This window comes from Anomaloglossus baeobatrachus, chromosome 6 (assembly GCF_048569485.1).
Source record: "Anomaloglossus baeobatrachus isolate aAnoBae1 chromosome 6, aAnoBae1.hap1, whole genome shotgun sequence".
NCBI lineage: Eukaryota > Metazoa > Chordata > Amphibia > Anura > Aromobatidae > Anomaloglossus > Anomaloglossus baeobatrachus.
Window position 1 is genome coordinate 30448593 of NC_134358.1, and position 16168 is coordinate 30464760.

Here is a 16168-nt window from a genome sequence, read left to right on the forward strand (position 1 = left end):
TGCCAGTGAACACCGGGATGATTCTAAGAGTGATTGGGAGAAGGTGCTGTGGTCAGATGAAACTCGCCGTGCTTGGAGGAAGAGAAATGCTACGTATGACCCAAAGAACACCGTCCCCACTGTCAAGAATGGAGGCGGAAACATTAAGTTTTGGGGGTGTTTCTCTGCAAAGGGAACAGGACTACTTCACTGCATCAATGGGACAATGGATGGAGCCATGTACAGTAAAATCCTGAGTGAAAATCTCCTTCCCTCCACCAGGACATTAAAAATGGGTCATAGTTGGGTCTTCCAGCATGACAATGACCCAAAACATACAGTCAAGGCAACAAAGGAGTGGCTCAAAAAGAAGTATATTAAGGCAGTAGAGTGGCAGACCCAGTTTCCAGACCTTAATCCCATAAAAAAAACTTATGGAGGAGCTGAAGATCTGAGTTGTCAAGCGACAGCCTCAAAATATTAATGATTTAGAGATGATCTTAAAAGAGGAGTGGAGCAAAATTCCTCCAGACATCAAACCTCATCATCAGCTACAAATAACACCAGACTGCTGCGCTGCCAACAAGGGGACGGCCACCAAGTATAAGTCTTGTTTACCAGAGGGATCAAATACTTATTTCTCTCTGGAAAATGCAAATAAATTTATATAATTTATACAATGTAATTTTCTGGATTTTAATTTTGATATTCTCTCACTTAAAATTAACCTACCCTTAAAATAATAGATAGTTCATGTCTTTATCAGTGGACAAACACAAAATCAGCGAGGGATTAAATAATGAATTCCTTCACTGTATATGTGACCCATGACTGATCAAAAACTAACACTTCCATGTTTGCTTATTTCTTTTGCATACCACTTGGTCTTCAAAAAAACACGTGTGGACAGCCATAAAAATTATCATGTGTATGTGTATTGTGTGAAAATCATGAATAGAACATTCAAGAAAAATGGACTAAGACCGAGAGCCTAATACATGCAGAAAATCGGAGTATAACACCTTCAGAGGTGGCAAATGTTGGGTTGTGCAACTATCTGTGACTCTTGGTGGTTTCACACCAATTTCATTCAGCTCCTTCAAAGTAGAGGGACCTGGGGCAAATCGGGGAATGGCAAAGCCAACCCGATAAGTTCATCAAAATTGTGGTGTGTCCTACATCAGAAATGCTACTCTAGTTCCTGCCGAAAGCAATATTCCTGCCGAGGCATTCGCCAGTTCTAAGATGCACCAAATTCACTAAGTGGTGGATGTGCATCTTACTCCTGCAAGTCCATCCGTAAGACTGGCGTATGAAACCCTAGTCTTAATGAATTGGGTCTGAATCTTGACCCACAATCTTTAGCACATTTCCATCCTAATGAAGGGGCATGACGGAGCCTGGTTTAATAGTCAGGTGCATATTACAAGTGGCATGTACCTCTGGAGCTGGAGTAAAGGACTGGAGTATGATTTTGTGCATAAGATACACCACATTTGATTGTGAATTAGTGTTGCCACACCACTGTCCAGCCCTAGATCCACCCATTTGGGCAGGTCTGGCGTTAAAGCGCCAAAAGCCATAACATTTTTGTGCAACTTCACATCAGGCAAAAAAATTGTGACTTTTCAAAGTGTTTCATGCCAGAAAACTGGAATAATCTCTTTGATGTGTTGGCCCCTATATATATAAATCTCCTCACCTCCCCTGCTCTATAATAAGCCCGCTACACACGCTTCAATATATCTCACAATCCGTTGTTAGGGTCAAGTTGTAAGTGACGCACATCCGGCATCGTTTGTGAGGTATCTGCGTGTGACATCTACGTGCGATCAGGATTGAACGCAAAACCGTTGATCGCAAACACATCGTATCTTTGTCTAGAATTGAGCGTTTTGTTGCACGGTCCCCCCCAATTTTAAAACCAGCCAGATAAAGCCATACGGCTGAAGGCTCGTATTCTCAGGATGGGGAGCTCCACGTTATGGGGAGCCCCCCAGCCTAACAATATCAGCCAACAGCCGCCCAGAATTGCCGCATACATTATATGCGACAGTTCTGGGACTGTACCCGGCTCTTCCCGATTTGCCCTGGTGCGTTCGCAAATCGGGGTAATAAGGAGTTATTGGCAGCCCATAGCTGCCAATAAGTCCTAGATTAATCATGTCAGGCGTCACCCCGAGATACCTTCCATGATTAATCTGTAAATTACAGTAAATAAACACACACACACGAAAAATCCTTTATTAGAAATAAAAAACACAAACATATACCCTGGTTAACCACTTTATTCAGCCCAAAAAAGCCCTCCATGTCCGGCGGAATCCAGGATGCTCCAGCGTCGCTTCCAGCGCTGCTGCATGGAGGTGACCGGAGCTGCAGCAGACACCGCCGCTCCTGTCACCTCCACGCAGCTAATAAAGACAGCCGTGTGATCAGCTGAGCTGTCACTGAGGTAACCCGCTGTCACTGGATGCAGCGGTGGCCGCGGGTAACCTCAGTGACAGCTCAGCTGATCGCACGGCTGTCTTCAGTTGCTGTGTGAAGCTGACCGGAGCAGCGGCGGTGTATTCTGCAGCTCCGGTCACCTCCATGCAGCAGCGCTTCACCCATTGGGGGTGAAGTTCACCCGAGTTCATTCTGATCGTGCTGCTCTTTCTGTGTCTGCTGTCATCGGCCATTCAGCTCTGCTACATGGCTGTCTGTGTCTGCTGTTAGCGGCCATGTAGCAGAGCTGAATGGCAGATGACATAGTAAAAACGCATCGCTACACATTACACACGCTTGTCAAGTCAATAAATAAAAAAAAAAAAAAAGGTGCCCAATGCATACGTCACAGAACACATGATCTAAAGGATCGCACACAAAATTGATCAATTTAACATAGACTACTAACGCTCGTGTGACAGCAAATGAACGACCTACGTGCGATCTCATAAGATCCCGTATGCAACCTGGGCGTGTCACATCGCAAATGCGATTGTACAACTAATTGCAACGTGTAAAGCAGGCTATAGGCTGATTGTAAGTCAGACGTCTAAAGTTGAATATATCAGATGCAGGAGATGGGTCAGTGAATCATGTAAATATTACAAGGGCCGAAATGAAAGTTAAGAAGTAATAAGGGAACAAGCAACATTTGTTTCAAGGTGAATATTTTGTATTCTAATGGACAAAATTAAGGGAACAAGTTTCATGGTGGATGTTTTGTATTTTTCTATACAAAAATAAGGAAACAAGTAACAGATGTTTCAAGTTGGATGTTTTGTATTCTTCTGGACAAAAATAAGAGAACAAGTAATAGTTGTTCCAAGGGGGAGTGTGCCGCCCTGGCAAAACCAGGGTGTCACAGAGGTCTGCATCCATCTTTTTGGTGCAAATCTCACTCTCCTTTGGGAAGTTTCCCACACAGAAACACACCAGCCAATCAGGCCCTACTCACCCTCTCCCCAGGAAAACGGGAGGGGGCGAGAGGAGCTTAGGAAGGGTAGAGCAGAATTTGAGCTGTAGTCAGTCTGCAGGAGGAGAGAAGTCTGGAAGGAGCTCCATTGTGGAGCTAGGAAGAGTGGCAGTAAGGGCCTTAGGAATAGGCCAGCCGCTTGTGGGGACCCAAAGTGGACCGGGAGAGGGTAGTGGCCCCCCAGAGCTGACTGTCGGGACCCAGTCCGGACCTGTGTATGAAGCAGACACAGACCTCAGGCAGGAGAAGAGCACCTGAATTACACACACGGGTGTGGGACCCGTCCTCACAGCATCCGTGGGCACCAGTTACCAGCAACTTGGTTAATTCCTGGACTCGTGTCAGTTATTGCTTTATACTATGAGCACTCCTGTACCACCCGGTCCAAACCATGGACTGCACCTGTCACTCCCCAATCCACTACGCCGGGGTCCCGGGACATGAACACCCTACCCATGGAGGGAAATTACCACCTTTCTGCCCACCACCATCCCCGGGATCCTTTACCCGGCAGCGGCGATGCTCCATTACCTCACCGCACACCACGGGTGGCATCACGGACTTATATAGCTATCCACAAACTAACCCCCCTTTTTCAATTGGGGCAACCGCAAGACCCCCGGGTCCGGAGACACTCGAGCCACCCACCAGAAGGTCCGGATCTGAGCAGCTCGGCTGCTGCGAGCGGGGCGGTACAGATGTTTTGTGTTTTTCTGGACCAAAATAAGAGAACAAGTAACAGTCGTTTCAAGGTGGATGTTTTGTGTTTTTCTGGACAAAAAACAAGGAAACAAGTAACAGTTTCAAGGTGGATGTTTTGTATTTGTCTAGACAGAAATAAGGGAACTAGTAACAGTTGTTTTATGGTTGCTGTTTTGCCTTTTTCTAGACAAACATTGCATGATATTGGATGGACAAATGTCTTCTCTCCCTCACATATTGTCCTACTAAACTTTTAAATTGATGAAAGTGCAGAAGCCTGAACAAAAGTATGAGGCGGGGGTATGTCTTAAGGCCGCTTTACACGCAGCGACATTGCTAGCGTTCGCACCCGCCCCCATCGTTTGTGCGTTATGGGCAAATCACTAACCGTGGCGAACAATATCGTGGGTACGCGTCATACGAACTTATCCTCCTAACGATGTCACTGTAGGCAGCGAACAACCTCTTTTTTAAGGGGGAAGTTCGTGCAGCATCACAGCGCCGTCACTCAGCAGGCAACCAATAGAAGCAGAGGGGCGGAGAGCAGCCGCATTAAAGTCACTCCCACCTCATTGCCGGAGGACGCAGGTACGCTGTTGTTCGTTGTTCCCGGGGTGTCACACGTAGCGAGGTGTGCTGCCTCAGGAATGACGTACCAAACGAGCAACGATATTTGGGAAATGAACGATGTGTCAACAATTAACGATTTTTCACTATTTTGCAATAGTTAGTGGTAAGTTGTAGGTGTCACACACAACGACGTCGCTAACGAGGCCGGATGTGCGTCACGAATTCCGTGACCCCAGCGATATCTTGTTAGCGATATCGTTGCGTGTAAAGCGGCCTTCAGACCTCCTCAGACTCCCAGTGGGCAATGTAATTTCCCAATAGTCACAGATCACAGCTCTGCTCTAAAAGAGCAGAGAAAAAAAACACAACTAATGAGGATAAAACAAAAATAAATAGGTGGTGATCCTTTCTTGTAGGTCTTCACTTACATATCATTTTGAAACTTCTCACTTTTCAGTCACTTTAAACTCCTGACAAGACAGATACATTTTGATATCTCTTCATACGGAATTGATTTCATTACAGAACAAACCACCCTGTCAAAAAACAGAGAGTCAGCACAATTCTACTACTCGGACCACTGGTCCTGTCAAGACGTAATGAAGTCTGTTAGAAAACTTCTTAGATTTCGGAGCTTGTCAAAGAGTCAACTTGGAGTTGGCTGACCTCACTTGGCCGTTAGATTGAAAGCCTTCTTCATCCCCCTAGTGCAGAACTGGCGGATAATGCAACGGTCAGTGAAATCTGATTGAGTAAACGGCAACGTAGATCTCATTTTTAAAAGCTTTTCTTTCAATGCTAATCAGAAGACAGTCTTGGAAGACGTGATCACACCTCGTGATCCACCTGGGAAGGAACCGGTCTAACGCTCTAAGCGAACAAGAGCTTTTATGAAAGTATGTAAATTCCATAGATGCAAATTTCAATATCATGCTACGTTACGTGAATTAATTCTGATCAACCACCCACAACATGACCCAGTAATAAGTAGTTCAAGAGTAGATGAAGAAATATTCATACACATAGAACAGCAGACTACTGTACAGTCAACGATTTAAGTATACTATCAACAATTTTGTAAATATGAGGATTTTATACATTTTATTAATGAAAACTTCTCGACTGAGTTATGCAGCCTGAACCTCAGGCGGCATACAATAGTTAACGATTATGTACAGTACAGACCAAAAGTTTGGACACACCTTCTCATTCAAAGAGTTTTCTTTATTTTCAGGACTCTGAAAATTGTAGATTCACATTGAAGGCATCAAAACTGTGAATTAAAACATGTGGAATTAAATACTTAAAAAAGTGTGAAATAACTGAAAGTATGTCTGATATTCTAGGTTCTTCAAAGTAGCCACTTTTTGCTTTCATTACTGCTTTGCACACTCTTGGCATTCTCTTGATGAGCTTCAAGAGGTAGTCGCCAGAAATGGTCTTCCAACAGTCTTGAAGGAGTTCCCAGAGATGCTTAGCACTTGTTGGCCCTTCTGCCTTCACTCTGCGGTCCAGCTCACCCCAAACCATCTCAATTGGGTTCAGATCTGGTGACTGTGGAGGCCAGGTCATCTGGCGTAGCACCCCATCACTCTCCTTCTTAGTCAAATAGCCCTTACACAGCATGGAGGTGTGTTTGGGGTCATTGTCCTGTTGAAAAATAAATGATGGTCCAACTAAACGCAAACCGGATGGAATAGCACGCCGCTGCAAGATGCTGTGTTAGGCATGCTGGTTCAGTATGCCTTCAATTTTGAATAAATCCTCAACAGTGTCACCAGCAAAGCACCCCCACACCATCACACCTCCTCCTCCATGCTTCACGGTGGGAACCAGCCATGTAGAGTCCATCCGTTCACCTTTTCTACAAAGACATGGTGGTTGGATTCAAAGATCTCAAATTTGGACTCATCAAACCAAAGCACAGATTTCCACTGGTCTAATGTCCATTCCTTGTGTTCTTTAGCCCAAACAAGTCTCCTCTGCTTGTTGCCTGTCTTTTTGGTTTCCTGTAGTTTCCCAGCAGCTATTTTACCATGAAGGCCTGCTGCACAAAGTCTCCTATTAGCAACTGTTCTAGAGATGAGAAGGTGTGTCCAAACTTTTGGTCTGTACTGTATACTATCAACGATTTTGTAAATATGAGGATTTTATACATTTTATGAACAGAAACTTCTTGACTGATTTATGCGGCCTGAACCTCAGGCGGCATACAATACTTAATGATAAAGTATAATAACAACAATTTTATAAATATAAGGAATTTATACATTTTGTTAACGGAAACTTCTCGACTGATTTATGCAGCCTGAACCTCGGATGGCATTCAATAGTTAACAATAAAGTATAACAACAACAATTTTATAAATATAAGTATTTTATACATTTTATGAACGGAAACTTCTTGACAGATTTATGCGGCCTGAATCTTGGGCAGCATATAATAGTTAACAATAAAGTCAAATAACAACAATTTTATAAATATAAGGATTTTATACAATTTATTAATGGAAACTTCTCGATTTATTTTTGCGGCCTGAGGCTGCATACAATAGTTAATGATTATGTATACTATCAACAATTTTGAAACTATGAGGTTTTTATACATTTTATTAATGGAAACTTCTCGACAGAATTAAGCGGCTTGAACCTCGGGCAGAATATAATAGTTAATGATTATGTATATTATCAACAATTTTGTAAATATAAGGATTTTTTTACATTTTATTAATGGAAACTTCTCGACTGAATTATGTGGCCTGAACCTCGGGCGGCAAGAATCAGGGTTTGGCTATGTTATTGCAGTCAGGTATATTCTACTTTGAAATGCCGCAGCATACTTAGAGAAGCCGGGCCAAGGACTGTGTGTCTCTGGTGACTAAGACCAAGGGCGATACCCCCCACCCTAATCACTGTGATTGCGAAATCTCTCTTATATAGGGAGAGATGTTTAAAAAAACAGCAATATACACTTATCAGTTCACAAGGGTTTCACTGACTAATAGATAGATATGTAGAAAAAACAAACAGAAAGAGAAACTTATCAGTTTACCCGAGGTTCAATAGTTCAAATTCAGAGGGATGAATGGATGAGGAGTCTCAGCTGGTTGACAAGTAATAACAAATTGTAGCAGTAACAAGATTTCAAACCAACAGTCTCAAAAGATAAAAATAAATGTTTTTTCTAAAACTTACATGAAGAGCTGATGTGTTTCGAATTATGTGGGTTCATAATCATAGCTATGTTTAAGAACCCGCGATTCAAAACGCGTCACCTCTTGTAATGTTTATCACCCTATTTACTTCCTTATTCTTTATTTTTGCCAATAGTGTTCTCGGCTCCTTCACAACATCTGCCGTCCATGTATGCCACTGAGACACCCTGGCCTATCAGGTCGTCACAGGGTATTGTGCAATCTGCCCTTCTGCACAGTATCCACCCTTCTTGGTTACGGATCCTGGTCCTTTGGTGTTGCTAACAGCTTAGCCAATCAAATCCTAGGAACACTTCCCACTTTAATCTACCAGACACACGATTGGGGGGCCTGAAGGGAATAGGGCCGTCCACATGGGGGGTTGGTGAGGGGAAAGTGAGGAAAGTGACAGTTGAGTTGAGTTGAGACAGTTGAGTGGAGAGGAGGAGAAGTGACACTCGGAGAGGGAGAGGTCACAGAGGAGAGCTCCTGTGTACTAGGTGGCAGACGTTGGTCTGGGCCTGGTAGGAGCTGGAACCCCGGTCGCAGGGGACAGTGTCAAGGGGCACGGACTGCCGAGGAGGGAGGCCGGCGGCCTTGAGCTGTCACTGGGCAGGGACCAGGGCACGACGGGGTATGTGGACCCTAGGCCGGAAAGTAGCTTCACGCGTTCCGGTAATTTACCCGACGGAGGTGAAGACTTCAAGCGTCATTCCCAACCCGCTCCAAAATCGGGGTACTAGCGCACTGATGGGATGGATTTTCCCACTACAGTCCAAAGAAATCCTACGCGTGAACCCTGAGAGCAAGCTCACTCCGTTAGCCATACGGGTGAGCGGGACCCGAAGAGTTTTATACCTACGGGTCCAACAGAGACGAAGGTGCCAAGGACAGGGCCACAGACTAACAGTAACACAAAGGGCACGGATCCAGGCGTGCTCCTACAGGCTACAGTGGCGCTCAGAATTCTGGTTTACAAGCTGTCGGTGTAGTTATTCCGGGGCTGAGTGAGTACATTGGAAACTCCTGTTCCTATCCCCAACGGCACCCAAACACCATCCTACCATCAACGGGCTGCGGGACACAAACCCCCTACCCACGGAGAGGTTAAACATCAGGGTGCCGCACCATCGTCACCGGGCTCCCAAACGGCAGCGGTGGTCCCTCACATTACCACGCACCGTGGGTGGCGTCACAAACTTTCTAAAAAACCCCCTGTACATATCCCCTCCTTTTTAATCGAGTGGCCCCGCGACCCCCGGGTCCGGAGACCCCTCGAGCCACCGCGTCTCCGGATCCGAGCGGCTTGGCCACTGGCATGGGGGCAGTACACCAAGTTGGAAGTGGGTGTAAGGAGCGTGCTCTGCAGGTGATGCATGTGTATTACAACCAGCTCTACTCCACCTGCGATTTTTAACCTTTTGAATCCCACCATCAAACTTCTGAAAGCATTTAACACCCATCGGCATGGGGGCAAGCTATTCTAAACACCCATTGGCATGCTCATGACATAATCGTGGATCGCTGAAGGGTTAGTATGACAGCAGGGAGTCTACTGAAGATCTCAGTGTTTGTCATTACATCGCTCGTCTGAAACCTGCCTGTGGCCGGACTGCAAAGGAGACTGATTTTCACTATATACAGCAATGTTGTGGGATTTCTGTATATAGTACACGCAATCAGACAATCACAGGTGATATACCCCAACAGGGACTATTATAATTGGGAAAAGTAGAAAAAAAAAGTAAAAGAAAAAACAAAAAAAACCATTAAAGTTCACCCCCTTTTGCCCCATTACAAATAAAGTAATAAAAAAATACAGATATGTGGTATTGCCGCAATCAGGAAAGTCTCATCTAACAAAATATGAAAATAATTGACCTTATCGGTAAAAACACTAAAAAATTCCAGAAAGCCAAAATTATGGGATTTTTTTTCTTGATGCAATAGCACAAAAAATGCTGTAACAAGCGATCAAAACATCATATCTAATCCTAAAAATTCTGAGAAGAAACGTCTCATCCAGCAAAATATAAGCCATCATATCCCACAGCTCCATCAACTGAAAAATGAAAATGTTCCGGGTCTTGGAAATTCGCGACACAATCCCCAAATTTTATTTTTGCAAACTTCTGATTTTTTTTTTAATACTAAAATAATAAAAAACTGGACATGAGTGTTATCGCCGTAACCACACTGATGAGGAAAATCTTACTGCGAGGTGATTTTACCATAATACGTAAACCGTAAAATTAATTCCCAAGACAACATGCCAGAATTCTGGGGGTTTTTTTTCAATTTGTCCACATTTGGAATTTTTCCCCCGTTTTACATTACAATTTCTTGTAAAATGAAAGGTGTAATTCAAAAGTACATCTTGTCGTGCAAAAACCAAGCCCTCACATGTCTATGTGGACAGAAAAGTTAAAAAGTTACGGCTCTGGGAGGAAAGGGAGAAAAAAATGAAAACACAAAAATGGAAATTAGCCGCGTTGTGAAGGGTTACAATATTTTTGGAATAAAGATTATTTTTAATTATTGAAAATGCTAGATTGAAACCTTGTTACCTCTACATAGAATGAGAAATGCTAGTGTAGGAGAGTGAGGCGGGAAGAAGCCACCAGGACCATATTTTAGGGGGCTTTACACGCAACGACATCGCTAACGAGATGTCGTCGGGGTCACGGAATTCGTGACACACATCCGGCCTCGTTAGCAATGTCGTTGCGTGTGAAATGTACGAACGACCACTAACGATCAAAAATACTCACCTAATCGTTGATCGTTGACACATCGTTCAAATTCCAAATATCGTTGCTGGTGCAGGACGCAGGTTGTTCGTCATCCCTGCAGCAGCACACATCGCTACGTGTGACACCCCAGGAACGACAAAACACCGTACCTGCGTCCTCCGGCAACGAGGTGGGCGTGTCTTTCCTTTGGCTACTCTCCGCCCCTCCGCCTCTATTGGCCGCCTGCCGTGTGACGTCGCTGTGATGCCCTACGAACCGCCCCACTAGAAAAGAGGCAGTTCGCCGGCCACAGTGACGTCGCTAGGCAGGTAACTATAGTGTGACGGTCCTAGCAATATTGTGCGCCATGGGCAGCGATTTGCCAGCGACGCACAACAGACGGGGGCGGGTGCGATCGGCAGCGACATCGCTAGCGATGTCGCTGTGTGTAAAGTGGCCTTTAGACTTGTCAGTTGAGACACCTTGTCCCTATGTATGTTATCGAAGAAATGCCACCAGTGGTTTGGTCAGTATGGATCACAAGACAGTTTGCCTTCAATATATCTGATATCTTATTATTTTATAGTTATCATTTAAGGGAGCCTTCCATTGAAAGAAAAAATCTAAAAAAGAACTCCTAAATCTGGCCATAATAGCTAAAAGTGATTTTATGTTGGAAGGAGAATTTAGGCTGCACTCACATCAAGGGTCTAGAAACAGACGAAGGAGAAGAAATTGTAGCTTAAAATTTAGTACAACTTTTTTAATCATTTTATTTTGTCCAAAAAGTTAACAACTAACATGTAAATATAATTTAGCATGTTAAAAGATATCAATAGTCTTTATGTTCCCCAGTATGTTCCCTTAGGAATGTCTTTAAATTAAAAAAGAACAGGAAGATGCCCCAAAATTAAAGGAGGTGTCCACCTTGGAGGAGATTTTTTTTTAATTTTACTTAAATGCATGTATTTGGGACTAAAAATATTTTTCGTAGTTCGGCTTATTAAAAATCTGTTTCCCTTAAAATTCAATTTTGATGTGGTCTACGCTCATAAAAACAGCAAAGAGGAGCTCAAAAAAGTCAGATGAAAAAGTTAGAATGTCTCCAGTTGGACACATTTTCAATTTACTCGTTCTGTAGCCAGCAATAGATATTTCAATACTGAGGCTATAAAAACATAAAAACGTTTAATGAAACCCGACTGAAAATTATTTTTAGCCATAAAATTTATGTAAGGAAAGAAAAAATTGTCAAAGGTGGACAACTCCTTCAACTTCAAATGTTTCTAAGCATATCAAGTATTTAAAAGAAAAGGTCAATTTAAAAATTCCAAAACCACAAGCGCTAAAAGGCAAATATGATGATTTATAGGAAACTTACGGGAATAAGAAACTTCTTGATTTCCTCCAGGGCGTGTCCCATTCTGGCGTAAGCTTCTGCCGGAGGAGCGAAAACCTCAATAAGAACGTGGAGGTCATCATTGAGATGGAAGTATTTTGCCTCTCCACTTTTTCTCAGCTCTTCTTCCTGTAGTTTAAAAGATGTGAGTTTATAATATGATTTATGTATAGTTATGGCAGGCGTCTTCACTTAGGCATAGGTGTATCTATTAGAGATGGGTGAGCACGAAAATGCTCGGGTGCTCTTTCCTCGAGTCAAGAAGGTCGGACACTCTGAAAGTGCTCAACTCGAGTAACAAGTACAATGGAAGTCAATGATTAGGCGGTTTGCCCACATATAGCCAACCATATACACAGCATTTCTGGGGGAGAAAGGGGGTGGGGGGGGCGGAGGTTTTTTCTTTTGACACACTACATCCAAAAACATTGCTTTAACCCAAGTGAGAGCCCTTCAGAGACTGAATGGCTCTCTTAGCTGCCTGCACACACCATGCAGTGAAGAGAGCCTGTGCAATGTGGTTGTTGTTTCATGGACGAAGCATCTGAGCACTCATGATACTTTGGCAAAGCTACATGAGTACCCGAGCAGCCTTGAACGAGCAGAGCCAAGCACGCTAGCTCATCACTGGTATCTAGGTTTTCCTTCATTTTTTTGCCTTTATCTACATACTCTAGGTAAGGCCTCCGACACACATCCATGCCGCCGGTACGTGTTTGGTACGTTGTTACACGTATTGGCAGCACGGAGACACGTACACCAATGCTACCCTATGGTAGCAGGCACACACACGTAAACCACACGGAACGTGTGTGCGTTTTCCAACACACTGACATGTCCGTTTTCTCCGGCAGCACGGGTGTCACACGGCTAGCACCCGTACCACACGGATTAGTATGGATGCTGTCCCGTGTGACACGCGCTGGAGAAAACTCATGCGTCAGAAAAAAAAAACCCAAATCTTTACTCACCTTCTCCAGCCCTCCTGTCTCTGCCGCTGCTGTCACTTGCGGTCGACCGCCGCTCATTATGCTCATTTAATATTCACTTCACTGCGGCCGGCAGCAGCAGCAGCGGGGAGTGGGCAGGGCTGGAGACCGAAGTTCAGTACCCTGGACAGCAGGAAGGACCACGTGAGTATGCAAATTACCGGTTCTTCGTGTGTTATCTCGGATAGCACATGGAGAACACACGTGGCCCGCACTTACAGGAGACACGAACATACCTACATGCAACACGCAGGGAAAATACGTGTCTCACGGCACATGCGTGATTTTCACGTGAGTGTGGCAGAGGCCTAAAGCAGCATGGTTTGTTGGCTTTTCTCCTGGACACCCGGGCCCAAATAAAATTCCCAATCAACACCCACATTTTGTAACAAGTTTTAAGGATATCATTTATGCAGCTACAGCACCCCACATGGTCAAGCACAAGCACCACGGTTCCATTCATTGACTAGAAGGATGCTATTATTTAGTACCCAGCTATCTCTGGTAGTCATGAGATGATGGCGCACATTCTAGACTGTTCCTGGAATCAGTCGTGGTCACAGCTTTTGGACCTCCACCATTTAGCAAGTTATCACCTACCCTACGAATGCTTAATAACCATAATATTTGTTGCAAAGCCTTTAACTGCGGAATCCTGCTTGAAATAAAACCCAATAATGATCATAATTGGAAATTACCTTTGCTTTATCCCTCATGGATCCTTTCCCTAGTATGGACATTTTGGTTAGCGTGTCTTCCTGTAATCTTTTCAAGGAGTTACCTCGAGGTCCCAGAAGTTTTCCAACAAAGTTAAACTATTAAAAGAAAAACAAATCATTGTATGACCCTTTCTCTTGGAGGGAGAACGAACAAAATCAGTGGAAAAAGATGAAATTCCAAGACTTTTCTGAAATATATTGCATTTTTTCTGATATATTAGTGAGAATTTGTGATGAGCGAGGACTACCATGTTCGGCTTCTCGGGGCTCGCTGCAGTTGGATGCTCAGATGGGCGTGACTCATGTACCGAGGATAATGGAAGTCAATGGAGAACTTAAGCATTTTTCCAGGAAAAATGCTCAGTTTCCTCTTCGACTTCCATTATACTAGGGTACTTGAGTCACGCCCATCCGAGCGTCCAACTGCAACGAGCCCCGAGCAGCCGAACATGGTACTGCTTGTTCATCACTAGACAGAATCTTTTCTCTGTGAGATACCAACTGTAGTTTAGAGTAAAAAAATATTGATTCTATACAGCATCTGGATGGAAAGTGGAGCCATTTTATCAGTGTTCCGGTTTTGTTGACTCACTGTTCCACAAAATATAATAGGATTATTAATTCACCCTTTTTTTCTTATAAACTCTCCAAAAGAGAATTCACTAAAGCCTCCGAATGAGCTTCAAATCAGCAGAACGTAAATCAGACGAAACCATAAAACTGAACTTTACTTCATACAGGATATTATTTATCAATAAGTATAAATAGATCTTCCTGCACATTATGCAGTCCAGATAAAGGAGGACACTACTGCTTCTAAAGGAATAATTTGCTTGTAAAGGGTTATAGAATGAGTTTTTCACTGCACACTCAAAGTGAACAGCCAGCCACAACACACAGAGTAAATAGATGGCTTTGGCAACTACTAGACCTCTCCTCCTTTCTTAGATACTTCATAATATGCAAAAATTCTTCTTCAATTGCTTCATATATATTCTATAACTAAATACAGTATATAGTAAGAGAATAGCACAGATCACCCCTGTGTTTTTAGACCACAACCCCAGTTCCTCCGCCCACAGCTACATACACAATGGTATCTCACAGCTAAGAAACAGGAAGTCTCATAGAGTTGTTTAAACAGTGAGACAGCAGAGAACCCAACTTCAGCCACATTCCCGTCTCTCTTCTTTCGTACACTCATCACTAGTTTTGACAGGAATTTGAAAATTTTACTTATTAAACATATTTTAGAAATGTTTTAAAATTTTGGTCACCTTTCACTTCATGACATTTTCCAGGAAGTGATAGGTCCTCGTTAAAATGCAGTTTTTAGTCGATCGGACCGTCTACCGTATTAAAGCCTGTGGCATCCCATGACAACTGAAAATAGTCATATGACACTCTATATTCTAAATAAAGTGGATAAAAGTTGGAGTATAATTATCCAAACTCTCAAGTGTCTCATGGTCGAACTAGAAGAGGATAATCTTCCAATTTGTTCAAGCAGAGCTCTTAACTGTTCTATTTCAGTAATACGCCACTTTTTTTGCAGTTTAGTACTAGGAAAAATACTAACAGGCAAAATTTGCTTAAATGTTAGCCTTTTTGGATAACCCATTACAGATCGGTAAACTAAAGTGGTAACCCCCCCATGCACATGATAATTAAGCCAACAGTTCAACTTCCTATGTTCATGGTTCACATGAATGTTCTCTCTGGCAGAGGCTTATCTCTAAAGTCCACTTTACACGCAACGACATTGCTAACGAGATGTCGTTGGGGTCACGGAATTTGTGACGCACATCCGGCCTCGTTAGCGACGTCGTTGCGTGTGAAACACAGGAACGACCTTTAACGATCAAAAATACTCACCATATCGTTGATGCGTCGTTCCATTCCCGATTATCGTTGCTGTTGCAGGACGCAGGTTGTTCGTCGTTCCTGTGGCAGCACACATCGCTACGTGTGACACCGCAGGAATGAGAAGCATCACCTTACCTCCGGCCGCCCACAATCAGGAAGGAAGGAGGTGGGCAGGATGTTCATCCGGCTCATCTCCGCCCCTATGCTTCTATTGGGCGGCCTCTTAGTGACGCCACTGTAACGCCGCACGAACCGCCCCCTTAGAAAGGAGGCGGTTCGCCGGCCACAGCGATGTTGCTAGGCAGATAAGTATGTGTGATGGGTGTTAGCGATGTTGTGCACAACGGGCAGCGATTTGTCCGTGACGCACAACCGACGGGGGTGGGTATGCTCGCTAGCGATATCGCAGCGTGTAAAGTGCCCTTAAGAGATCAAAAGGATTGCCGATCGGATGTCCAATGTATTGAATTCTTCTCTTCCCCTTTCTATAAAAACTAAACCATCACCCAATTTCACCAATATTAGTGGGTTCACAAAATTTTCTTCTAATCTGTAGGG

The 16168-nt window shown here is 43.7% G+C and overlaps 1 protein-coding gene across 1 annotated transcript in view; it reads right to left on the reverse strand.

Moving 5' to 3' along the window:
- Positions 1-16168, reverse strand: part of KHDRBS3 (KH RNA binding domain containing, signal transduction associated 3) — a 172928-nt gene that overhangs the window by 69498 nt on the left and 87262 nt on the right. The window contains exons 3-4 of the mRNA XM_075316179.1: positions 13724-13840; positions 12019-12165 (exon numbers count right to left, since the gene is read on the reverse strand). Coding sequence (XP_075172294.1) covers positions 12019-12165; positions 13724-13840 — 264 coding nt within the window. The remainder of the gene's footprint in view (positions 1-12018; positions 12166-13723; positions 13841-16168) is intronic.